The sequence below is a fragment of the Microcaecilia unicolor genome, chromosome 2, assembly GCF_901765095.1.
Source record: "Microcaecilia unicolor chromosome 2, aMicUni1.1, whole genome shotgun sequence".
Classification (NCBI taxonomy): Eukaryota; Metazoa; Chordata; class Amphibia; order Gymnophiona; family Siphonopidae; genus Microcaecilia; species Microcaecilia unicolor.
Window position 1 is genome coordinate 598078778 of NC_044032.1, and position 27245 is coordinate 598106022.

At 41.5% G+C, this 27245-nt stretch overlaps 1 protein-coding gene across 2 annotated transcripts in view; it reads right to left on the reverse strand.

Moving 5' to 3' along the window:
* KLHL2 (kelch like family member 2) overlaps window positions 1-27245 on the reverse strand; it is a 240173-nt gene that overhangs the window by 126380 nt on the left and 86548 nt on the right. For both annotated transcript variants that reach the window (XM_030191582.1, XM_030191581.1), the window contains exon 4: window positions 21844-21965. In XM_030191582.1, the coding sequence (XP_030047442.1) occupies window positions 21844-21965 (122 nt within the window). The remainder of the gene's footprint in view (window positions 1-21843; window positions 21966-27245) is intronic.

Below are 27245 nucleotides of genomic sequence, written 5' to 3' on the forward strand. Positions count from 1 at the left end.
AAATCAAGAAACTGCTTTTTCATCAATTGGGTAGCTCTAGCCACATCAGAAAAATTTCAGATAACCTGACCACAAACATTTTCAACTTTCTTTGCAAAGTATGATTTTAATATCCTTATTTTATCCCTTTAAGGGTCTAGAGTTATGAGGAGAGTGTCTCTAGTAGTAATATTTTCCTAAGACTTTTCTAGAAATTCAGTTAAGAGATTCCATCTCTCCTTCCTCTTCACTTTTTGATAATAAACATAATAGAAATTCAAAAGGTCAGTAAAAATATAAGAATTGCCATACTGGGACAGACCAATGGTCCATCTAGCACAGTATCCTGCTTCCAACAGTGGCCAATCCAGGTCACAAGTCCCTGGCAGAAATCAAATTAGTAGCAACATTCCACACTACTAATCTCGGGGCAAGCATTGACTTCCCCCATGTCCATCTCAATAACAGACTATGGACTTTCATCCAGGAACTTGTCCAAACCTTTTTTTAAACCCCGATATACTAACAGTTGTTACCACATTCTCCAGCAATGAGTTCCAGAGCTTAACTATTCTTTGAATGAAAAATTATTTTCTCCCTAGTTAAGCAATCCTCTACTAAGAGAGCAGAAGAACTGCAGTGTCAGCAGGCTACAACACTTTCTACTGGATAAATATTAAAATCATATTACATAAACGGTTGTAAGATCACCATCATATGAAGGGACTTACGGTTTTGAATGCTCGTGTACAATTTTTATGTTGGTCCATTATAACATATCACAACCTACATAGATTTTAGCACTTTTAAAAGACGAAGACAGCAACAAGAATTCCACTGTACTACACAGCGGAACAAAACATTTTAAAAACTTTATAGCAACAAGTTTAGACATTCTCTGCCCATTCTTCTGAGTTACAGAAGCACCAAAACAAATTCAGGAACATTGAAGGGAAAAAAGCTTAGCTGTCTGTAAGTGATCCTATGATGTCTTGAGCATTTCCCTAACCAAAGAAAGTGAAGAACAACTGGGATAAAGTCCTATAAAAGAAATTTTTGTTAACAAATATTTTAAATAGCATTTATTTGTTACATTTGTATCAGAGATAACTAAAAAAAATAGTGGATAACCATAAATTGTGAGATAAATTTATTAATAATGGAGGGGAAGAGGACCTCAGACCTGTGACAGCTTTTTGATCAATAAGATCACATAGTATAGTCACCTCAATGTAATCACTGGTCCTTCACCAACCTCCTCCCTGGGTGTTTTAATCGTGCGCTTCTAGTATTTATAGTTACTATATATCACAGCCAAAAAATATATATAAACCACAGCTACGTAGCTTGTTGCTGTTTAATTAAGGGCCTCCCCAACGGTCCCGTTTCGCCAACTGGGGCTCCATCAGGGAAAGAGGATCCCACAACGCCAGACTGTGGTAAAAAAACCCAGAAAGCTGTTAATGCCACAAAGAAAAAAACGCACCCCACCTTTTCCCACCTATTTGCAGGTTCAATGTGGTTTACATAATACCGTGAAGGCGTGCACCAGGTTTGGTAAAGAAACAAATACAAGTTGATATTGTGGTCGAGTAAGGTATTCTGTTTCAGATACAGAGGGGGGTCGAGGAGAGGGAAGGTTATAAAGAGTCCATTACGAGCTTTGATTTTTCTGTGTTGCAGAGTGTGGGTATTTATTTTGGATCGGTGGCATATGCCTTTTTGAACAAGTAGGTATTCAGTGATTTCCTGAAGTTTAGATGGTCGTAGGTTGTTTTCACAACTTTTGGTAGTGCGTTCCATAGTTGTGTGCTTATGTAGGAGAGGCTGGACGCATAGGTTGCTTTGTATTTAAGTCTTTTACATTTTGGGTAGTGGAGGTTTAGGTATGTTCGAGATGATCTGGTTGTGTTTCTGGGTGGGAGGTCTATAAGGCCTGTCATGAATCCTGGGACTTGGCCGTAGATGATTTTGTGGACCAGGGTACAGATTTTGAAAGTAATACGTTCTTTGATTGGGAGCCAGTGCAGTTTTTCTTCTCGCCTCAAAAAAACATAGCAACAGATTATGTATAAAATATACCCAGATTCAAGGGTCACCCTGTTTACTAATTTAGCACCTGTCTGGAGTTTTTGAAGATTCTTTTAAAATCAATCCTACCTAGTCAGCCTGATGGATTGTTAACAGGTCCACAAGGACTGAAACCCAATTCAGGTCTTTCATTCCCTGGGCTGATGGGGGATGATGTGGGGAAAACACTTATAGATTGGGGGAGGAGGGGGATGGAATTCCTCGTCATTAGTTAACAGTGATATTTTGTGGTCAAATTTGCAGCCAATGATTGCAGAGTTTTGGAATGAGCCCTATGTGGTCTCCAGCCACAGATTGAAACTGTCCAACTACGCTGATTGATCTAAATGAGCAGAGAGGGGATTCAAAGCAGGAGAAAAATCCTTAGGTTGCTGTGAATTACTACTATTTAGCATTTCTATAGCACTACAAGGCATATGCAGCGCTGAACGAAAGCTTGTGGCATAGGAAACAAGCCCTGGTTTTAACAGAACTGGAAATTGCTACATTAAAACCACAATTATTTCCTATTACTTTAAAACAGAGGAAAAGCAAGGAAAAGTCTACTTATTTCCATTCACGGTGGTAAATTTGGCATTTTGTCACAATTAACAGAAGCAGGCTGTGAGAAAACAAACAGTTTTCATTAACTCAACCTCTGAATTTCTAATTTAGAACAAATTTATTAAAATCTATAGGGGAAGCCTGCTGGTTTCCCTATCATTCCAGGTAATATATCTAGAATATGGTAAAGATTAACTTAGGAGAAAATGCATGCATGCACTCAACATCAGCACAAACTCCAAAGTACACAAACCCATAATACAGAAATGCTGGTTTAAAACTCGTTGGAAATCATTAGCAGACTGTATACACAATTGTCACTTACAGCAACGTTGCTTACCTATAATAGTTGTTCTCCATAGGGAATAGAATTAATCAGAACACAAGTGTTTAACATCATCTGATAGTGCTAACAAAGTCCTAAGCATGTGTGGCCCTCTCTGTGTGCAGTAGCACCCTCAGTTTAAAGTTCAGAATATGCTCTCATGAAAGTGGGTAGTATTACGTTTATGATACATCTTGATGTCTAAGGAGAACACCTCTTACAAGCAAGCAGCTTTGCATTGTCCATGGCAAGCTCAATTGAATGTCTTCTCTTAGGCTTCTGCAGCTGGCGTCACTATTGTTGCAATTGTCCAGGTCTTGCTCCATCTGAGTAAGTAGAACCGATGTTTCAGCCATCATGCTGTGGTTTCCTTCAGAGTATGATGTGAGGTCTGCATGTGTCTTTATACAGTGGGCTCTCAAATCTGACTGGCTAGGGTTTCAAATTTGTGGATTCCTCAGGAAGGCAGGAGATTTTGACTGGAAATTTAGGTGAGAATGTCCATTGGTCATGAAATTAAATTTTGGCTGGAAAGTCCATTGGTTACAAATTTAAATTTTGGTGGGAAAGTTTGTTGGTCACAATTATAAATTCTGGCAGGAAATGAGGCTGGAAAGTCATTGAAACTGTTGTGACTCTGGAGGGGGGAGAAATTTGTGTATGTCTAATTCTGAAACTTTAGGAAGGAGGAAGAAGACATTAGTCCTCGGTGCTAGTCCCTTTTGCACTAAATTTCTTTTGAATGAGTGATTCCATGCTTTAAGATGAGCTCTTTGTCTCCATTGAAGTTATTGGTATCAAAAAGTTGCATACACCACCATATACCATCCATAGGGAGATCTACAATCAGAAAGATTTGTGTGTCCTGCTCTCTCTATTGCCTCTGATTCTTTTCAGTCATCACTGATCTTCTTTCTCCAAGATTTTGTGCCCTCAAATCAAATCACTTGACCAGTTGCCTTAATAGGAGGGCTACACTGATTTTTCCATGTTATGGAGCTTGTAGTTTCTCATAGGCTCTGCAGAGGAAAGGCTAGAAGAGCAAAAAAATCTAAGGTTTATATACTGTGTTTGCTATGAAACCAATCTCTAAGCCTACCATAATATTGTGCTATTTGCGAGAATTAATCAGCTTCTGATCTAAAACTGAGCTGAGTGGTCTCTAAAGCATACATCTACAGATAGTTTAGATTCACAGCCATGATAAAGGGAATACCCTGTAGCATCATTCTCTGTGCAGTTGTAAACATGTACCAATCTACTTACATGTTGATTCCACTGTTTTTTTGGTACCCTAGACCCGACGCAGAAACATGTTTAACAAAGTTCTATTGAATCTCTCTGGTTGTAGATCTCCCTATGGGTGGTATATGGTGCTGTATGCGACTTTTTGATACCATAAACTTTGCACATTTCTCTAATTGGCATTCAAAATCTCTTCATTGGTCAGAGTACATTCTGTTGTGGACTCTGTAGCATACAAAATATTGCTCTAACACCACTTTACAACTGTGTCTGTTCATTGATTTTTTTTGTAGGATAGGCTTGGGCATACCGTGTAAAATGATCAGCGACCACCAAAATATCACAAATTTTTCGGATGTCGTTCTCCAAACAAAAGAAGTCTATGTTTAGAGGTCCTTTGCTGGTAATGTGCATTAGAGGTGCAGCTCCAATAGGCAACGACTTTCTTATAATACACTTCCCTCATGTCTTAACATACTGTTCCACATTAGCAGACAATCAGAGCCAGAAAAACCTGGCCTTGATCAGCTCAGTGGTGTGATCCATGCCCATACAACCTGTCTCATCATGTAAACTTCTCAATACATAACCACAAAATGTCTTTGGTAGCAACAACTGTTTTCTAAGGTAATAGGTGACATCCTAGGTGGTTTGATATAACAAATCATCTGACATAACCAAACGATCCCATTCATGAAGCAGAAGAGCTACTTCTGGGTGATTTGACACTATAGACTCAATAGCTTTGCAGTACTCTTTTGCTTTCCATACTGCCTCTAAACCTGGATCATTTCTCTGGGCTTTCTGTAGGTCAGATTTACTTAAATAAGGTAGACCATCTTCACTTAGGCTGGATAAGCCACAGGTAGAAAGGTGGTGGACACTCTGTGAGGTAACTGCTTGACCCTCACTAGTAGGCTAACACAAGGCTCTAATCACATCTCCTGGCACTTGCACCCATGGGTCAGAAGAATTTCCATTGTATGTTCTCCCTGATAGAGAACCAACATCAATGTTTACTTTTCCTGTCTGGTATTTCAAGCTTAAGTTATATGCTTGGCAGTAGTCAGCACATATGTCTGTGGACCGTGTCAGTGCATACTGTGAATTTGGCACTATATAGGTAGTCAATGAATTGGTCTACTATAGCCCACTTTTAATGCCAGGAACTCCAGTTGGTGAGCTAGATACTTCTTTTCAGGTTCAGCTGGCAAAAGCAACAGGCACCTAACTCTTCTTGGCTAGCATACATATGCAGAATGTAAGGCAGTTGATTGACAGTGAAAGCCAACACTGGAGCATTCGTCAAACAATGGTAATCTTCTTGAAATCCTCTTCACACTCCTCTGCCCATCTGGATCCAAAAGACTCTGATAGTTTAAAATATAATAGCCCATACTTTGGGTTTTGCCCCCTCCTTTCTTCCCAGGTGGGTAACCTTTGGTGAGATCAGTCAGCAGACGTACTATCACTGAATATTTTTGTATGAACCTTCTGTAGTAGCCACAAAATCCTAGGAATGGATCTTAGGACTTTCAAATTTATAGCTCTGTCCCAAGTGGCAACTGCTGCAATCTTGTCTAGATCAGTAGCAATAGCTCTTCAGACACAATGTTTCCTACATACTCTTACTCGAGGCAGACAGAATTGGCATTTGTCTAATGACAGCTTGAGCCATTGTGCTTCCAGCCTGTCAAGGGTCTTCATCAGTTTCACCTTGTGGTCTTCTAGTATTCTTCCAAATACGAGGTCATCGAGGTCATATCTCCAACCATCTTCTCTATAAGTCTTTGGAAGGTACTTGGAGCTCCTGTGACTCCTTAGGGCATCTGTTTGAATTAGTAAAGCCCCAGTGGGCACACGAAAGCTGTCATCTCTTTATCACTCTCCTTCATAGGTATCTGGTAGTACCTACTCCTCAAGTCTAAGACTGAGAATCACTTGGTGCCCATCAGTTTAACACATCACCTATTCTTTGTAATTTGTTCTGGTCTAGTATGGTTCTTTTGTTCAAGGTTTGGTAGTCTATACATATGGGTATAGATCCATTCTTCTTCCTAGCCATCACTATAGGTGAGAAATATGGACTTCGGGACTCTTCATGAGTATCCAGCAGCTCTCACAGGTGCTTTCTAATATTTTTTTATGTTCCCTGGTGTCATTCATCTCAATCTCTCCCAGAAGGAACGTGGATCATGCAGGGGTATGGGATGTTCTACTTCTTTGGCCAAACCCATATCCCATTCATGCATTAAGAAGACATTGCTTCTGTTTAATACTTGATGTATTGATCTTTCCTTCCAGTAAGGATGAAGAGGTGAATCACCAAAATTGAACAATGATGGATGGATTTTTGGTTTTGAAGTCTGTCACTGAGGACAGCCTGAAGTGAAGGATTTCACTCTGTATACATGGGCTATTTGTGAACCTTTTTATAAACTGATCTCTTTCGTGGATTCACTTCATACCCAGACCTGAACTTCATTTTGTTTCAGGTCATAGATGGGGAAAAATGCCTTGTTGTACTAATGATTCGCCAGGTAGTGCGCTCTAGAGTAGAGTTTCAATCATCAATGGTTGCTTCTTCAACTTTGGAATATGCTCTATGTGGCCAATTTCTGAGGGAATCATACCAAACAGGGCCCAAATCTTCTTATGGGTCGAAGAGCAATGCTGCCTGCTTTAACATAAGCCTCTGAGTAGTGGATGGATGGTTAATACCTTGACATAGTCAGGATCCATCATCTCCTGGCACTTTTGGACCAATCTTCCAAACAGGCTAGCATTAGTACCAATGATGATTGGAGTGTTGGCCCTTCCTCGGGTTTCAGACACACCAGTGCCATCACAGGTACAGTTCTTAAATCCAAATGACCTTCTCTGGAAATTCAAATCCCTGCCACTCTAACACAGCAGCCTGTAGCTCAAAATTTGTCACAGTGAAACATAGCAAAATATACCAGAATTGAGATAAGCTTTTTGGGACAGGTCTCTGTTCGGGTGCCACTTGTGTAACCCCTGACTTCCTATGGTACCCTGTGACTACTTATGTTCACAGGAGGTAAGCCAGAAGACATTATCAGATAAAAAGAGAATGAGCAGGAAAAAAATAAATACCCCCTTTTCCTGTACATTCAGGGTTCTGGGACCCTGATCCACTAGAGCTATATGGATAAATGTACCCAGCTGCTCAGAGAATTCCTCTGCCAGCTTCATACAAAAAATATATATAACCAATGAGGCAGGCTGGCAATTCAATCTAATAGCTTTACTATAAATCGGGGGGGGGGGGGGGGGGGGGGGGGGGGGAGAGTAACAAATAACAGGAACAACTGGACTAAGGTACAAGGTGCATATAAAAATAACTCTCTCTTATACACAAGTGTTAATTTCTTAAAATTCAAGCTCCAGTCAGGCAACTATAAATTAAGGGGTCTGACAAAAAATAATTTACCCAAGGTGATTCTATGCTTGTTGTGCACTTAAAGTTAATCCTTTTCTCTGTTGGGACCCAAGTAACTGTAGGAGCTCTTAACTATGAAGGTGATGTCCAAAAGAACAGATATTTTAACGCTTTGAAGTACATAATGCCATTTCTTTTCTGTGTGTTTGTCCCTGTGGTGCTGGTAAGTTTCTGAACACTACCTAGTTAAAGGTTAGACGATAAAAAGAAAAAAAAAAAAAAAAAAAAAAAAAGAGCACCTTATGTGTTTCAATAAAAGCCTTTGCCTTTCTTTTTCCAGATACTAGCCAGGTTACTAAGGCAGTCTCCTTTTTATTCTCCGCTAGTGAAAATCTCTGCAGCTGAAACCAGATGCTGTGTTTAAGGGATTTCTTTATGTCTTCTTTAGGCTTGAAGAGATCATCTTGTCTCTTTTTCTCTCAGGTCCTGTGTGGTTTCTGATGCTGGGTCTCCCCATTCCATAACTTTTTCACTCAAAGAATAGTTAAGCTCTGGAACTTGTTGCCAGAAGATGTAGTAACAGCGGTTAGGCTATCTGGATTAAAAAAAAAAAAAAAAAAAAAAAAGATTTGGACAAGTTCCTGGAGGGAAAAGTCCACAGTCTGTTATTGAGATGGACATGGTGGAAGCCACTGCTTGCCCCAGAATTTGTAGCACGGAATGTTGATAATAATTGGGTTTCTGCCAGGGACTTGTGACCTGGATTGGCCACTGCTAGAAGCAGGATACTGTGCTAGATGGACCCAGAATGAGAAAAAAAGAAACTGCTCACTTCTCTCTAACACTCTTCTCCTTTAACTCCTGTTTCTCAGGCTGAAAAACTGAATCCTTCAAAATAGCCAATAGTACCTCTCTGCTATTTGCAGTAGTTGTCTATGGAGTGTACACACAGCTACTTTATTGCTATCCTTGTTGCCATACCATCTGAGCCCTGCTTGCTGAAACTCCTGTTATTTCATTTCTGAAAGATTCAGTCAATACAAGAATCCTTCATCCTCATCCTCTCACAAGTAATGAGTATTATTGCAGTATTTTACATAACTATGCATTTAATTGTACAATTATGTGTTTCCTGACATCAACTGGAGTTTTCCATGTGTTTTGTTAATGTTTTCCTAATGGCTATTCTGTCCAAGGGTTTCTTCTTGATTATTTTAATTTAAAAAAATTGGGTATTGCCCCTTTAAGACGTCCAATCAGTGTTGCCGCTCCTTAAAAGGCTCTCTCGCCTTTCTCAAGTGCTTCTGAAGTTAGTTTTAGTCTAAGATCATTTTAAATGTGGCTTTACGGCATGCTTGGAAGACAGCTGCTGTTCTAAGAGTCTCAAGTAAAGATTTGCATTTAGAATTTGTATTAGGTTTGTATTTAAAAGTACCACAACATGCTTTGAGTGCTGAAAGTGAGCATGAACTAAATGCATGCAGCCAATTTACAGCAGGAGCTCAGCTCTTCTTGCACTTAAACAAGGGGCAAATATACAAATACAATGGGAAATGCAAAGTGTTACTCCAGGACTACTACTACTACTACTTGACATTTCTAAAGCGCTACTAGGGTTACGCAGCGCTGTACAATTTAACATAGAAAGACAGTCCCTGCTCAAAGGAGCTTACAATCTAACAGGAACTATCTATTGATTAAAACTGGACATGTGAACAGGTTAAGGAATAGGGACTTGAAACCTACGGATGAGCAATGGATATTTGCAGCCCAGAACAGTGGATTATGAACAAGATCATTCATAGCAAGTATAGAAAAAAAACTGATACAACAGACATCTACAGGTTCTCAAAGACAAAGCTGGAAATAATTTATCATCTTGCAGCAGGCTGCAAAGTTCTGATGGCAAAATGACACAATAAGGTGGAATGTCATATCTACTGGAAACTTTGTAAATATTACAACATTGGTTTACTGGAAAAGCACTAGTATCACAACTCTAAAAGAAATATAGAGCATGATGAGGTTAAAATTACCCCAGACATCCCTATTCTAACAGAAAGTTGAAAGCAAGGAAACCAGACATAGTAGTAAAAATAAAAATAAAAAACCAACCAGAATAGCATGGATCATACGGCTATCAGTCCCAAAAGACTACTCTATGAATCATGTGGGGAGAGAGAGGAAAAATCTTCAAGTACCAAGAAATGCAGTCAGTAATGAAAAAATATGGGAGAGAGACACTGAAATATTTCCCATCATTTTGGGTGCCACAGACGTGATTAAAAGGTTGCCTATACCTATTAGGTCTTAAGCACTTCAAAAGGAAGCTCTCTTTGGCATGATACTATGGTGAGAAGTAGCAAATTTGAGAGACTGAGATCAAACATCACATTATAGTGAGATTCATTACTGTCATGGTGTGTGCAAAACTAACCCACTGGGAGACATTGCCCCAAGAGGGAACAAACTTGCATATTCAATGATTGTCTAACCAGGAGCACAGTGTGTTTACAGTAATTTTCTGTTCTACTGGAAGTCTGAGAGGCATTTTTTTAACGCAATTGTTGCCACTGATGGGGGTGATGTTCCAGCACCCTTCATACACAAATGAGACAATCACCTCTGTTGTACATTTTAGCAAAAAATCGTAACATGTAAAATGCCATACAAAAGTAATAGCCAAGAAACTCTGTTAAGCATACATTAGAAACCAAACCTCAGCATTCTATTCACACTAATATATTACAAATGAACTCTCAGGGAAGGCAGTTCTCAAAACCCAGTTAGAAATCATTTTCCTGCAATAAAAAGATATCACCTACAATTTATTTGTTCTATTTCTACATAGCTCAAGTGGACTAACAAAGATATCATACTAGAACTTTACAGAAATAAAATCAGCAATAATAAACAATCTAATCCAATACCTCCTTTGCAGTTTAAGGCAGATTAACACATGCAATGAGTACAGAAACCCACAGCCTGTTACAGTAAAACTGCAGTTGCTTCTCTGTAGCCAGGGAACACTAAAATCTTTTAAAATAAAAAAAACCTTTTCTCTTGCTCATTCCCAACAACCCACTCTCCCCAAGCTCACTCCCCTGCAAGTCACTCTTTTGGAAAATGTGTAGGAAGAAAGCTTGTGTGCCCTACTTAAAAATAATGTACTTAACAGAACCTATACATGCTCCGCTACAAGAAGACCTAGATTTCTATTAAAAAGCATTCTCTTTAGGTGGCTGTACAGATGGAATAACCTACACCACTGTGGATTATTTCAACCAAATATTGCATTATTTTACTTTCATTTTTTGACTAATCAAGCTGTGTTTTATGTTTTGGTGTACCATCATTCAAAGGAACTGAACAGTACAACAGCACTTAACTACAGCAGATCTTATTTATATACTAGTAAAAATGGCCCGTTTCTGGCGCCGATGAAACGGGTGCTAGCGGGCATGGGACTCCCTTCCCCTCCCCTTACGGTACCTGTTCGGTCGGGGCAGGAAAGAAAGAGCCCCCTCTTTCCTGCCCGTAGCGGTGGTGGTAGCTTGCATTGTGTGTGAGTCCGGCTCTCGGCGTTTGAAAATGGCCACCGAGAGTTGAAGTCTCGCGAGGCAGCTTGAACTCTCGGTGGCCATTTTCAAACGCCGAGTGCCGGACTCCCACACGATGCAGCAAGGAAACCACCGGTACGGGAGGAAAGAGGGGGCTCTTTCTTTCCTGGCCCGACCGAACAGGTACCTCTAGACCACCAGGGAGACACGCATAAGGGGAGGTGAGGTTAAGTGTGTGCTACCGTGGGCGGGGCAGTAAGTTGTAAGGGGCGGGGCTATGTGGCGAAAGGGGCGGTGTAGGGAAACATACTGCTCCCCATGTGTTAATTTGTTTTCGTGTTCCGCCCTCGACGTCATCACGTGGGACGCGAGGGCGGGGCATGAAGACGTTGTGGCTTCACCACCATAAAACCATGAACCGGTGTGTGAGTGACTTCAGTGACATCAGTGTCCTCAGAACGTTGAGGCTGTGTTTTATTATAGTAGATCTTTCAGTAAACAGCACTGTATATTTTTTCTGTATCAGCAGCACATCTGCCAATTAGAAATTATGCTTCACAATCAGATTATTAAAATAAATGCATTGAGCAAGTCATATATTAATATGCATCAATAGCCATGTAACAGTGTAAAAACATTTTTAATCCAGAGTTATATGATACACAGATCCCATGTGCAGCTGCCTCAGTAAGCTCTCACTGACCATAAAAATTATGAAACGTTTTGTTATACTAATCTACCAGAAACAAACAGGAGACAGTCTACTGCAGAAGCAGAACAGATAACCAAAGAGCAGCAGTGATCCAAGGAAGGACAAAAACAGTTTATCCAAATGTCAACTTTAATGGAAACAGGGCCCAAACTGGCCAAGTTTTGGAAAAACCTTCGTCAGTGGTCTCACACAGGTTTTCACAATACATTCACAGATTCAATGAATGCATGGGAATACCTATGTTTACAAGAAAATTTAGATACAATATCAAAAGTGAAAGAATATAGCCAACATCTGCACAGATAAAGCTCTGGTCCAATTCCAACATTCAGTAACCACCAAGTCTGTAAAATGTCTACAAGGAAAGTGATATTCTGGCACTGGGTTGACCAAGCTGCAAAATCCTATGGTTTGTGGAGGTGGAAGAAAAAGAAAAAGAAAAAACAGGTGAAGAGGTCTTAAGAGCCAAACCTCTGGCATCAGCTGAATTTGATCAGAAAAAATTAGAAATCAAGGAGAGGCTAGTGTAAAAAAATGACTAAGATGCTTGACTCCTAGCTTGCAACTCAACTATTGCTGATGAAGTTGTCCAGCTGACATCAGCTGTCCAAGATAATTCTGAAGTAGAGAGTAATGTCAGTGAACAAGAAGATACTCATTGCAATGAACCACAAAATTGAAAAGCAGGAAGGCAGCCAGAAATGTCTTTCAGGCCACCAGAACAATATTAAAACCTCTTGAGAAAAAGCAATACACGATTTATAAGTCTGCTGGAAGGTAATGATCTAGTAGGCTTCTTTACAACATGGCTCAACAAAGTACACAGTTTGAAAGTAAAATTAAGGTCAATCTTACAAAGAGTTTAGGCATTTGTTTCGGTTAATAAGCTGATCACGTATGGTAATAATTCACTTACAAAATTTTGGAGAGAAGAGAAAGTAACAGAAATGGACATGTCAATCTTCTGAAGCAGTAAGATTAACATTTAAAAATTCCTCAAGTGATCAAGTCTAAATCACAAAGGAATAAAGTTATGGCAAAATAACACACATTAATTAGCAATAATGAGCATTATTTGCCAATGAGAAGGAAAAGGAATCCGAAGTACAAAAAACCAACCAGAAGAACACAAGGCACCAAGGGCCTCCGGAGCTGGGATATCAGAAAGTTCTTTATTAAAAGACCCAACACAGACTGTGTTTTAATGTCTGTTAAAAAAATAAATCAAAACATATGCTTCCATAGAATGCACAGGCATGTAAATATACAGTGGTGGAAATAAGTATTTGATCCCTTGCTGATTTTGTAAGTTTGCCCACTGACAAAGACATGAGCAGCCCATAATTGAAGGGTAGGTTATTGGTAACAGTGAGAGATAGCACATCACAAATTAAATCCGGAAAATCACATTGTGGAAAGTATATGAATTTATTTGCATTCTGCAGAGGGAAATAAGTATTTAATCCCTCTGGCAAACAAGACCTAATACTTGGTGGCAAAACCCTTGTTGGCAAGCACAGCGGTCAGACGTCTTCTGTAGTTGATGATGAGGTTTGCACACATGTCAGGAGGAATTTTGGTCCACTCCTCTTTGCAGATCATCTCTAAATCATTAAGAGTTCTGGGCTGTCGCTTGGCAACTCGCAGCTTCAGCTCCCTCCATAAGTTTTCAATGGGATTAAGGTCTGGTGACTGGCTAGGCCACTCCATGACCCTAATGTGCTTCTTCCTGAGCCACTCCTTTGTTGCCTGGGCTGTATGTTTTGGGTCATTGTCGTGCTGGAAGACCCAGCCACGACCCATTTTTAAGGCCCTGGCGGAGGGAAGGAGGTTGTCACTCAGAATTGTACGGTACATGGCCCCATCCATTCTCCCATTGATGCGGTGAAGTAGTCCTGTGCCCTTAGCAGAGAAACACCCCCAAAACATAACATTTCCACCTCCATGCTTGACAGTGGGGACGGTGTTCTTTGGGTCATAGGCAGCATTTCTCTTCCTCCAAACACGGCGAGTTGAGTTCATGCCAAAGAGCTCAATTTTTGTCTCATCTGACCACAGCACCTTCTCCCAATCACTCTCGGCATCATCCAGGTGTTCACTGGCAAACTTCAGACGGGCCGTCACATGTGCCTTCCGGAGCAGGGGGACCTTGCGGGCACTGCAGGATTGCAATCCGTTATGTCGTAATGTGTTACCAATGGTTTTCGTGGTGACAGTGGTCCCAGCTGCCTTGAGATCATTGACAAGTTCCCCCCTTGTAGTTGTAGGCTGATTTCTAACCTTCCTCATGATCAAGGATACCCCACGAGGTGAGATTTTGCGTGGAGCCCCAGATCTTTGTCGATTGACAGTCATTTTGTACTTCTTCCATTTTCTTACTATGGCACCAACAGTTGTCTCCTTCTCGCCCAGCGTCTTACTGATGGTTTTGTAGCCCATTCCAGCCTTGTGCAGGTGTATGATCTTGTCCCTGACATCCTTAGACAGCTCCTTGCTCTTGGCCATTTTGTAGAGGTTAGAGTCTGACTGATTCACTGAGTCTGTGGACAGGTGTCTTTCATACAGGTGACCATTGCCGACAGCTGTCTGTCATGCAGGTAACGAGTTGATTTGGAGCATCTACCTGGTCTGTAGGGGCCAGATCTCTTACTGGTTGGTGGGGGATCAAATACTTATTTCCCTCTGCAGAATGCAAATAAATTCATATACTTTCCACAATGTGATTTTCCGGATTTAATTTGTGATGTGCTATCTCTCACTGTTACCAATAACCTACCCTTCAATTATGGGCTGCTCATGTCTTTGTCAGTGGGCAAACTTACAAAATCAGCAAGGGATCAAATACTTATTTCCACCACTGTATATTATTACAAGAAAGGCTCAAAGTAAAACTGTTACATAAAAGAAATATGTGAAAAACATACAAAGTGACGTTGCCTAAAAATGAAGAATTATTATGACAGTGACCTAATATTGTATATAAAATAAAAAGCCACTTGTTTGAATAATGAGGTTTATTTAATAGTGTTTCTGTGAAAACTTTTCCTTGTGTTATCTTTGACAAGTTAAATTGCTCTTTTATAATTTATTTATATTTGGACCACCCTTCTTTCTTTGAGATCTTAGCATTTTTAAGCATGAAGAACAATTATGATTCATATTTGTGTGAACTTGGTATACACAACATTTATCATTGTTCATATAGAAGTAAGCAGTTAATTATTAGTTCCTTTTGTTTAACAGTCAAGGTATGACATTTTTTACATGCAAGGAAGTCTAATATGAGTAGTATGACCATAATTTGACACCTTGGAGCTGCCATCCCTTTTGGCAACTCCATAGTTCGTGCCAACCCAACAGTTTTAAGGAAACTGCATTTCTGATTTTTAAATTACTGACTTTGCTATAATGGGTGCAATATATAGAATATGTTTTTTTTAGTAATTCAGCCCCTTTTTTGCACGCGGCTTACTTCCTTTGTAATGTGTGGACACACATAGTGTGCTTTTTAAGAAAGTAATTCTGTTTAAATTTTTTAATGGTTGAGATTAGTTTTCCATTATTATTTTTTCCCATCCAACAACACAGGACTGCAGGTTTCACTAGATGTAGGTCATGTCAGACAAATCTGATTGATTTCTTTGACAGGGTGACCAAAACAATTGGATGTGGGAGGGGCACTAGATGTGGTGTACTTGGATTTTAGCAAAGCCTTTGACACGGTTTTGCACAGGTGACTGATAAATAAACTAAAAGCCCTCAGTATGGGACCTAAAGCAACCAATTGGGTTAAAAACTGGTTAAATGGGAAGACAGAGGGTAGTGGTAAATGCAGCTTGCTCAGAGGAAAGGGTAGTTATCAGTGGTGCACAGCATGGATCATTCCCCAGGCCAGCTCTTTTTAACATCATAGTGAATGATATTGTGGAACAACTTTCTGGTAAAGTTCATCTCTTTGTAGATGATATCAAACTTTGTAATAGTGTGGACACCCTGGAGTGTGTGAATGGCATGAAGAAGGATCTAGCAAAGCTTGAAGAATGGTCCAATAATTGGCAACTAAGATTTAATGCTTAGAAATGCAGATTCATGTGCTTAGGTTAGAAAAAGCCAAGGGAATGGTACAATATAAGGGGTGAAGTGCTTCTGTGTACGAAAGAGAGTGATCATGTTCGAAGATCTTAATGTGGCCAAAACAGGTAGAAAAGGCGACAGACAGTCAAAGCCAGAAGTCTGCTCGGGTGCATAAGGAGAGGGATGACCAGCAAGAAAAAAAAAAGAGGCGATAGTGCCTTTGTACAAGTCTCTGGTGAGGCCCTATTTAGAGTACTGTGTGCAGTCTGGAGACCGCACCTACAGAAAGATATAAACAGGATGGAGTCAGTCCAGAGGGTGACTACTAAATTGATAAGCTGTCTGTCATAAAACACAGGGCCAGGCTTACGAACCTCAGCATGTATACACTGGAAGAGAGGGGGGGAGAGGGGGATACGATAGAGACGTTGAAATACCTCAGCGACATTAATGTACAGGAGGTGAGCCTTTTTCAAATGAAGGAAACCCCTGGAACGAGAGGGCATAGGATGGAATTAAGAGGAAATAGGCTTAGGAGGAATCTAAGAAAATACTCTTTCACGGAAAGGCTTGTGGATGCGTGGAATGGCATCCTGGTGAATGTCATGGAGACAAGGATTGTGTCAGAATTTAAGAAAGCATGGAACAGGCACGTCGGATCTCTTAGGAAAAAGAGGAGATAGTGGTTACTGAGGATAGGCAGACTGGATGGACCATTTGGCCCTTATCTGCCGTTATGTTTCTAGGTAGCTCAAAGGAAGTATATATTTCTCACTGAGACCACTCCCACTGGGTCTGTGATTGACATATCTTATTTTCAGATCCCGACCTAGAGAGCTTCCATTTTAAATAGATTGTGCACATGTATACATACTAATTTTGATGCTTTGTAACGCCGCCAGTGAGATGCACTTCTGAGGCGTGGTTTTGATTAAGCTACAGTTGGACCATACGGTAAGTTTTTAAGGGACGAAGCAACGTTCTTGGGGATTAATAATCTCTATCTCTTGGGTCAGAGTAGATACAATGGTATCTTGTGGTTTGGCTGTGTATAATGGATTTTTTTTGTACATGAAGGGTGGAAGCTGGAGTTGTGAAGGTAACTGCATCTATCTATAGGTTTCCTGTACATAGATATTTGTATATAGCCATTGCTGATGAAAACTGTAGTTTACAAAAAAATTGGAAAAAAGGAAATAATTATAAATCCAATCATCCACCATATAAAGAGAAAAAAGACCCAAGATAAGAAATAAAATATTAATAAAAAGAAGAAAATTCTAATAGGCTATCACTCACTCATGATGCCCACCCAAATCCATCACTACAACAGTGTACATAAGAGACTATACAATAACATTTAACTCTTCCTTACCTAAAAGAAATTCCTCCAACTGTTTTGGCTCAAAAAAATTGAAATTGTTTACCCTGAAAAACTACAACATACAAACAAGGAAATTTAAGCACAAAGTTGGGACCTAAAGCTTGAACCCTCTGCCTTAAAGCCAGAAAAGCTCTGAAAAGTGCAGAAAAATACTGCACAAGATGTCTTTAGCACAGAGAGGCCACAGATCTTCCTTGCTGCTGTTGCCTCTGTTACCACCTATGGTGGTTTCAAAAGTCCTGTCGTGAAAGAGCAGCACCATAAATCCTCTGGCTTAGCATTGTAAATCATATATTGTTCACTGTGGGGGGAGGGGGGTTGGCATCTTTGTCCTAGTTTCTTCTTCCTCAGCGGTATTTGCTGTTACCTCTACTCAAGTGGTATGTTTGGGTGGCTCAAGAGGCTCTTAATAACCCGGGAACTGATAAAGACGCCTCTTCTGCAGCACACCCTCAGCACTATTCACTGCTCAGCAGTAGCTACCACACTGTGGAGCCCTTTTCACTAAAAGGCACTAAGAAATAGCTTACCACTTTATCGCGGGACTTGCCCACATTTTAAGCCCATTTCTAACAAGGCCCCAAAACAGGGCTTTTTTCTTTTTGCAGGTTCCATGCTAATCGTTCCATTGCAGGTTAGCATGCAAGACCTGCAAAAATATTAACAAAGGAGGACTTACTGCCTCCTGAACACATTAGCTAGATAATGTTTCCACACCTATTCCGCACCCATGAAACACCCCCTCCCAAAAAAAAACCAAACGAAAGTGCATGATTAGCATACACTATCAAGCAAATTATCGCAGAACACCAAAGCATTTTGCTTTAAACCTTTTCCCCCTGCATTATGCACACTTTAGTGCTTAACAGCATGGGCCCCTGTGTTAGCCGTCTTCTTTCCCTTCCTCTCTCCCCAGATCTCAGAACACTATTCTGATGCTCCCACATGGCTCTATTTTTGTCAATAAACAACGACATATAGAGCACCATTCCAAAAACAAAGCCAGAGTCATGTTCTAGAGACAGATTTTACATAAGTGAAGTCAATGTATCTCTTTCATTTTTTTTTATGAACATTTTTTCATTTTTACTGATGACTGTCTTTCAACAGGAACAACTGGAGGTTAGCTATCAAAAGAAATGACAATCTCTTTCATGGACACAACAGCATACCCATTTCAATATTCAAGTGAACTTCATGTGGTGCTAGAAAGAAGAAATACTTCCTGAACCTCCTGACCTATTAACGACAACAAATTACAATGCATAGAGAGCATTAATCTGTCTGGAGTGTCAACTTTATTACTTACTTCACTGAACAATTGTAAGGCACCAACAATTAGAAGATATCGCACAAACACTACTGTACTGCCTTTATTTTCCATTTGCATTTCAACTGTATTTACTGCATCATGTATATGTTTAGAATACATTTTCTCAGGTTTATTAAAAAAAATTTTTTTTTTAATATGGATTCTCAAGAAATAGGACATACGTATTCTGATCTCATTTTTATTGTTATGGAAACACTGCAGAATCTGTGGCAGGAAATTTCAATCATATTTTAACCCAGCATGAACACTAGATACACCATTTAGGTACAGTATAGCCACACAATATAAATAAGTTAGAATGGTCCAGCTTCTTTTGAATGTACGCAGTCAATACTATGCAAATTTATTTTACATAGTAACATAGTAGATGACGGCAGAAAAAGACCTGCACAGTCCATCCAGTCTGCCCAACAAGATAAACTCATATGTGCTACTTTTTGTGAATACCCTACTTTGATTTGTACCTGTCCTCTTCAGGGAACAGACTGTATAAGTCTGCCCAGCACTATCCCCGCCTCCCAACCACCAGCCTTGCTCCCACCACCGGCTCTTCCACCCAATCTTGGCTAAGCTCCTGAGGATCCATTCCTTCTGAACAGGATTCCTTTATGTTTATCCCACGCATGTTTGAATTCAGTTACCGTTTTCATTTCCACCACCTCCCACGGGAGGGCATTCCAAGCATTACAACATGAGGGCTTGTTTGTTTTTAACACATTTTGTGAAAGAAGCCAGTCATTTTTGCAATTGACAAGTTAAGGATGATCAATATGAAGTTGCCTTTTGTTGCCAGGATCCTATTGATTCATAGGATGTTAACCAATCAGTATTTGGCTAAACTTCTATCAACTGCTGTTTTCAGGCATGCTGTGCCCAAATAATTCCCCTGACCTTGCATACACCAGTCACGTAAAAGCATGTACATTTTGATATGTGGGGAATAAGCAGCATTTTATCGTGTATGCTTGTATATACACACAAAAAAAAGCCTTTATGAAATTACTTTTATATAAGAAAGTTGCTGAATAATGGTGTGTATGAAGCATTCATTTCTTCGCCTTATTTTTTGTCACTGTGTATATTTTTTTTTATTAATTGTCTTTATAAAACAGGCATAGTTCAAATGGATTTCAACCCACATAGACTGGGTCGTCCTGTTATAAAAATTAAGCCCATACTCTAATATGCTCATCCCAATCCCTCCCCACAAAAGTGTGACGACTACTCCAATCTTCCAATATAACCCTCTTCCTTATGAGTTGTCTCCAACAAAATAGAGTCTCATGCAGCCCAAACTAACTCCCCTAATCCCTCTCTCCAGTAGTCACTCAAGTAGCATAACCTATAGAATCACAGAGTACTAATATGTTAATTTAATAATCAAACCATCTTGGTCCTAGTGAGGAAGTAACATCATCACCCGATATGGTCGACTAATCTCAAGAGGGCTCAGAAGCCTCAGCGAACAAGTCAGTTTACCTTAGGTAGTTTGGTGCACTATTCCTCACCAAGTGGTGGAAGTCTTTTTGGAGTAGCCCAACAATCATGACCAATAAACGAAATGTGATGGATTTAAAGGATTTTGCTATGAAGTTGACGGATCCGTTAGCAAGGAGGTGAGGGCAGCAGTTGCAGATGCCATATACATGACAGCACCGAGTCTGGCCGTGTGCACAGCAGGGAGCCCTGATCAGCAACAAGTGCAGTTCAGCAGGGCAGAGTGGAGGAGCTGGAGATGAGAGCGGAAAAGTGGGGTTTCTTCCAGGATTTTAAAAAAGAAATCCAGGACCTCAAAGGGGGCATTATTGAAAAACTGGCAGCACTGCAAATAGATGAAAGACTGGTGGCTGAGTGAAGGACGTACAGCTGCACAAACAGGTGCACAAACCTGAATTTAACACAGAGGGGTGAACAAACATGTGGATAAAGGTGAGCAACTTGATGCTGTGCATCTTGATTTTCAAAGGGCGTTTGACAAAACACCTCATGAAAGACTCCAGAAGAAATTGGAGAGTCATGGGATAGGAGGTAGTGTCCTACTGTGGATTAAAAACTGGTTAAAAAATAGAAAACAGAGTAGGGTTAAATGGTCAGTATTCTCAATGAAGGGCAGATAGTGGGGTTTCCCATGGGTCTGTGCTGGAATCGCTGCTTTTTAACATATTTTTAAATGATCTATAGATGAGAGAAACTAGTGAGGTAATTAAATTTGCTGACAACACAAAGTTATTCAAAGTTGTTAAATCGCAAGAGGATTGTGAAAAATTACAAGAGGACCTTACGAGACCGGGAGACCAAATGGCAGATGATGTTTAATGTGAGCAAGTGCAAAGTGATGCACATGGGAAAGAGGAACCCGAATTATAGCTACGTAATGCAAGGTTCCACGTTAGGAGTCACAGACCAAAAAAGGGATCTAGGCTTTGTCTTTGATGATACGTTGAAACCCTCTGCTCAGTGTGCTGCAGCGGCTAAGAAAGCAAACAGAATGTTAGGTATTATTAGGAAAGGAATGGAAAACAGAAATGAGAATGTGTTAATACCTTTGTATCAGTCCATGGCATGACCGCACCTCGAATATTGTGTTCACTTGTGCTCGCCACATCTCAAAAAAGACATAGTGGAATTAGAAAAGGTACAGAGAAGGGCGCCGAAAATGATAAAGGGGATGGGACAACTTCCCTATGAGGAAAGGCTAAAGCAGCTAGGGTTCTTCAGCTTAGAGAAAAGACGGCTGAGGGGAGATATAATAGAGGTCTATAAAATAATGAGTGGAGTGGAACAGGTAGACGTGAATCGTTTGTTTACTCTTTTCAAAAATATTAGGACTAGGGGGCATGCGATGAAGCTACAAAATAGTAAATTTAAAATGAATTGGAGAAAACGTCTCTTCACTCAACTGCTACTGTAATGATGTCAGAGGAATTACACATACAAACTGCACATAGGCAATCAGGCCTAACCAGATCACTGCCGTTATACTAAGCAACTCTCAAAAATTATTTCACTAACTGAAATCTAATCAGGTCAGTAATATAAGTTAGAACGTTTTAACTGTGTCACTATAGCTGTAAAAATTATCTATGGGGCTGGACAGCAGCTTGTACCTAAACAAATTCTTAGAACACTGACAAGCAAAAATAAACTGTACCAGATGAAATAAAATACAGGAAGCATTGTAGTAACTGTATTACCTGGACATTTTCTTCAGTGACCTGAATTTCAGCAGTGTAAACATAGTCAATAAGCATTTTTAACGTCCAACCATCAACCTCCTTGATTCGAACCCGTTTTGCGCGGCTCTCACTCATCTCACCTGTAGGGGGAACACAGAACACTATTAGCATTTACTGTCATTTTTGGAAAGTAGCACAAGAAATTTGGCAGGTGCAGTGTCACTATGTAGAATGTCCCAAGTCAAACTGATGTGGTGACTGCTTTAGGCTTCTATGTCTGACCAGTGCCTTTCTTTTGCTTTCTTTGTGATTTACCAACACCTCTCTTGTCTATAGAGAATTTGATTATGACCCCTGAGGCAGGTGGGCATCCCCGCTGAAACACGACCAGCATCGGGTCTTTTGACCGGTGCTCTGAATAAAGTGGTATTAAACAATATCTCCTGTGGTGGTTCATCTTTTGGCCAACCTATACTTTGCCCTGTTTGCACTGCCTTTTCGTAAAGGTTCCTTCCTGTTTTCATGTGCCTGCATGTCCCAAGTAACATGGATGGCACTACCAGAATCCTAGACCATGCATTCTCAAAGTGTCAAAGTGGTCTCATAGCATAACCAACAACTCTTGCTGGAGGCCATGTTGACCATTTTTCCTAAAATACCCAATTACTGCTAGTTGGTTCTTCAACTATAGTCAAAATTAGACATGGTATTGATACTTTACCGACGGCTAGACAATTCAGTACTAATTGTCATTCCCAACACAGTATATATGTTCATCTCTTTTGTATGACCAGGGCTGCCGAGAGGGGGGACAAAAGTCCCGGGGCCCAGGCCTCCAGGGGGGCCCGGCGCCGCCTGGCCCGCCCTCCGTCACTCCCAGAACTAACCTTAAGCCTCCTTCCTTCCATGTCCCGCCCTCGCCTGACGTAACGTCCGCAAGGGCGGGGCACAGAAGGAAGGAGGAGAGGTCTGCCCTGCCGCTGCTGGCTGCGAAATGAAAGGAGGCTTAAGGTTAGTTCCGAGGGCCCGGACCGATAGCGGGCGGGGTGGGCGGGGCCCGGCGGCGGCCTTGTCCCGGGCCTGGCTCCGGCTCTCGGCGGCCTTGTGTATGACCTTATTTTAAATCATTCAAATTCAAAACTTTCCCACAGAGATTCAGCTGCTTACTTTTTTCACATAGAAAACTCACCTCTGTGACTTACAAACTCATCAGCTCTTTCAAAATATACTTAAAAACTCATTTATTAATATTAATTTTGATTAACTTTAATTAATCTTTAGAGTCGCTTGCCAATGGTGCTGACATGGGCCACGTTTCGCAATATAAGCTGCTTCAGGGCAAGTTCTAAAAAAAAGAAACTGGGTTAAGTAAAATACTCAACCAATTTCTAAGTTAATCTGTAGCATGGCCAGGCCATAGCACCGAGCACATGTATTTGAACAATGTTACTTTTTACCATTATAAAAATATTTCTTGCATGTCATTTTATTTTCAGCTAATTCCAAAGAATGTACAGTGGAACCCCGCTATAATACATCCCACAATAATACAAACTCACATATAACATGATCATGTAATGGCTCTTTTTTTTGGTCATATAGCTCCTCAATCAGCACTCCACTTCAGGCTGGCTACGCCTGATGAAAAACACTCCAGGCAATGTCTTGCCAGACCAGGGGGACCTGCTTCCTCACCTACGTGGAAACAACTTTGGGAGAGGTCAGGCTATGCAGCTGAAGGCCCCCACGACTGCTGGAAACCACTCCAGGAGAGTTCTGGCTATGCGGCTATAAAGCAAAGATACATACCTTTAGCAGGTATTCTCCGAAGACAGCAGGCTAATTGTTCTCACATGTGGGTCGACGTCCGCGTCGGCCCGGGAAACCGGCAATATTCCCAGCAAAATATTTAAAATTTTTTCCAGAGCCTTCTGGCGCACGTGCAGCCTGCACCACGCATGCACGGCCATTTTCCGTCAGTCGCTTGAGCGTTCCCGCTCAGTTTAATCAAAAACAAATAAACAACAACTCCAAAGGGGAGGTGGGCAGGTTTGTGAGAAAAATCAGCCTGCTGTTCTCAGAGAATACCTGCTACAGGTATGTATCTTCGCTTTCTCCAAGGACAAGCAGGCTGCTTGTTCTCACATGTGGGGTTTCCCTAGCCCCCTAGACTCACTCAAACAATGAGCACTGGTCAATTGGGCCTCGCAACGGCGAGGACACAACATAGATTGACCTGAAAACAAACAACTAACTGAAAGTGCAGCCTTGAACAGAACAAAAATGGGTCTGGGGGGTGGGGGGGGGGGTGGAGTTGGATTCTAAACCCCGAACAGATTCTGCAGCACCGACTGCCCAAACCGAATGTTGCGTCGCGTATCCTGGTGGAGGCAATAGTGTGATGTGAATGTGTGGACTGTTGACCACGTTGCAGCCTTGCAAATCTCCTCAATGGAGGCTGACTTTAAGTGAGCCACTGATGCAGCCATGGCTCTAACATTATGAGCCGTAAAATGGCCCTCCAGAGTCAGCCCAGCTTGGGCATAAGTGAAGGACATGCAATCTGCTAGCCAATGGGAAACTGTGCATTTTCCGATGGCAACTCCCCTCCTGCTGGGATCAAAAGAGACAAACAACTGGGCGGACTGTCTAAAGGGCTTCGTCCGCTCCACGTAAAAGGCCAATGCTCTCTTGCAGTCCGAGGTGTGCAAACTGCTTTCGCCAGGGCGGGTATGAGGATGGGGAAAGAATGTTGGCAAGACAATTGACTGGTTCAGATGGAACTCCGACACCAACTTTGGCAGGAACTTAGGGTGCGTGTGGAGGACTACTCTGTTGTGATGAAACTTGATATAAGGTGCATGCACTACCAAGGCCTGAAGTTCACTGACTCTACGAGCTGAAGTAACAGCCACCAAGAAAACGACCTTCCAGGTCAAGTACTTCAGATGGCAGGAATTCAGTGGCTCAAAAGGAGCTTTCATCAGCTGGGTGAGAATGACGTTGAGATCCCATGACACTGGTGGAGGTTTCACAGGGGGCTTTGACAAAAGCAAACTTCTCATGATGTGAACAACTAAAGGCTGTCCAGAGATAGGCTTACCCTCTACACGGCGGTGATAAGCACTAATCCCACGAGGGACTGGCAAAAGTACACCTGAGAATGAAATGGATATAGCACCGTTCACAGAAGAGAGTGTGTATCAACAACTTGGAAAGCTAAAGGTGGACAAAGCCATGGGACCGGACGGGATCCACCCCAGAATATTGAAGGAGCTCAGAGAGGTCCTGGCGGGTCCTCTTAAAGATTTGTTTAATAAATCCTTGGAGACGGGAGAGGTTCCGAGGGACTGGAGAACAGCGGAGGTGGTACCTCTTCACAAAAGTGGTGATAGGGAAGAAGCTGGAAACTACAGGCCAGTAAGCCTCACTTCAGTTATTGGAAAAGTAATGGAAGCCATGCTGAAGGAAAGGATAGTGAATTTCCTAGAAGCCAACAAGCTGCAAGATCCGAGACAACATGGTTTTACCAGAGGGAAATCGTGCCAAACGAATCTCATTGAATTCTTTGATTGGGTAACTGGAGAATTGAATCATAGACGTGCTATAGACGTAATCTACTTAGATTTTAGCAAAGCTTTTGACACGGTTCCTCACAGGAGGCTCTTAAATAAACTAGATGGGCTGAAGATAGCTCCCGAAGTGGTGAACTGGATTAGGAACTGGTTGACGGACAGACGACAGAGGGTGGTGGTAAATGGAGTTCGATCGGAGGAGGGAAAGGTGTGTAGCGGAGTGCCTCAGGGATCGGTGCTGGGGCCGATTCTGTTCAATATATTTGTGAGTGACATTGCCGAAGGGTTAGAAGGTAAAGTTTGCCTATTTGCGGATGATACTAAGATTTGCAACAGAGTGGACATCCGGGAGGGAGTGGAAAGCATGAAAAGGGATCTGAGGAAGCTAGAAGAATGGTCTGAGGTTTGGCAATTAAAATTCAATGCGAAGAAATGCAAAGTGATGCATTTAGGGAGTAGAAACCCACGAGAGACATATGTGTTAGGCGGGGAGAGTCTGATAGGTACTGAGGGGGAGAGGGATCTTGGGGTGATAGTATCCGAGGATCTGAAGGCGACGAAACAGTGTGACAGGGCGGTGGCCGTAGCGAGAAGGTTGCTAGGCTGTATAGAGAGAGGTGTGATCAGCAGAAGAAAGGAAGTGTTGATGCCCCTGTACAAGTCGTTGGTAAGGCCCCACCTGGAGTATTGTGTTCAGTTTTGGAGGCCGTACCTTGTGAAGGATGTTAAAAAAATGGAAGCGGTGCAAAGAAAAGCTACGAGAATGGTATGGCATTTGCGTTCCAAGACGTATGACCAAAGACTTGCTGACCTGAACATGTATACCCTGGAGGAAAGGAGGAACAGGGGTGATATGATACAGACGTTCAAATACTTGAAAGGTATTAATCCGCAAAAAAATCTTTTCCGGAGATGGGAAGGCGGTAGAACGAGAGGACATGAAATGAGATTGAAGGGGGGCAGACTCAAAAAAGATGTCAGGAAGTATTTTTTCACGGAGAGGGTGGTGGATGCTTGGAATGCCCTCCCGCGGGAGGTGGTGGAGATGAAAACGGTAACGGAATTCAAACATGCGTGGGATATGCATAAAGGAATCCTGTGCAGTAGGAAGGGATCCTCAGAAGCTTAGCTGAAATTGGGTGGCGGAGCAGGTGGGGGGAAGAGGGGTTGGTGGTTGGGAGGCTAGGATAGGGGAGGGCAGACATACGGTCTGTACCAGAGCCGGTGATGGGAGACGGGACTGGTGGTTGGGAGGCGGGAAATACTGCTGGGCAGACTTATACGGTCTGTGCCCTGAAAAGACAGGTACAAATTCAAGATATGAGTTTATCTTGGGCAGACTAGATGGACCATGCAGGTCTTTTTCTGCCGTCATCTACTATGTTACTAATCGCATTAAGGTGAACTCTTATGGAGTTGGTCTTGAGACCAGACTCTGACAAGTGTAGAAGGTATTTAATCAGGGTCTGTGTAGGACAAGAAAGAGATCTACGGCCTTGCTGTCACACCAGACGGCAAACCTCCTACATTTAAAAGAGTAACACTTCTTTGTAGAATCTTTCCTGGAAGCAAGCAAGACTCGGGCGACACCCTCTGAAAGACCCAAGAAGGCGAATTCTAAGCTCTCAACATCCAGGCCGTGAGAGCCAGAGACTGGAGGTTGGAATGTAGAAACGACCCCTTGTTCTGAGTGATGAGTGTCGGAAACACTCCAATCTCCACAGTTCTTCGGAGAATAATTCCAGAAGAAAAGTGAATCAAATCTGTCTCAGTCAGTAATGTGCAATCAGAATCATAGTTCTGCAGTCTTGCTTGCGTTTCAACAAAGTTTTTCCTACTAGAGGT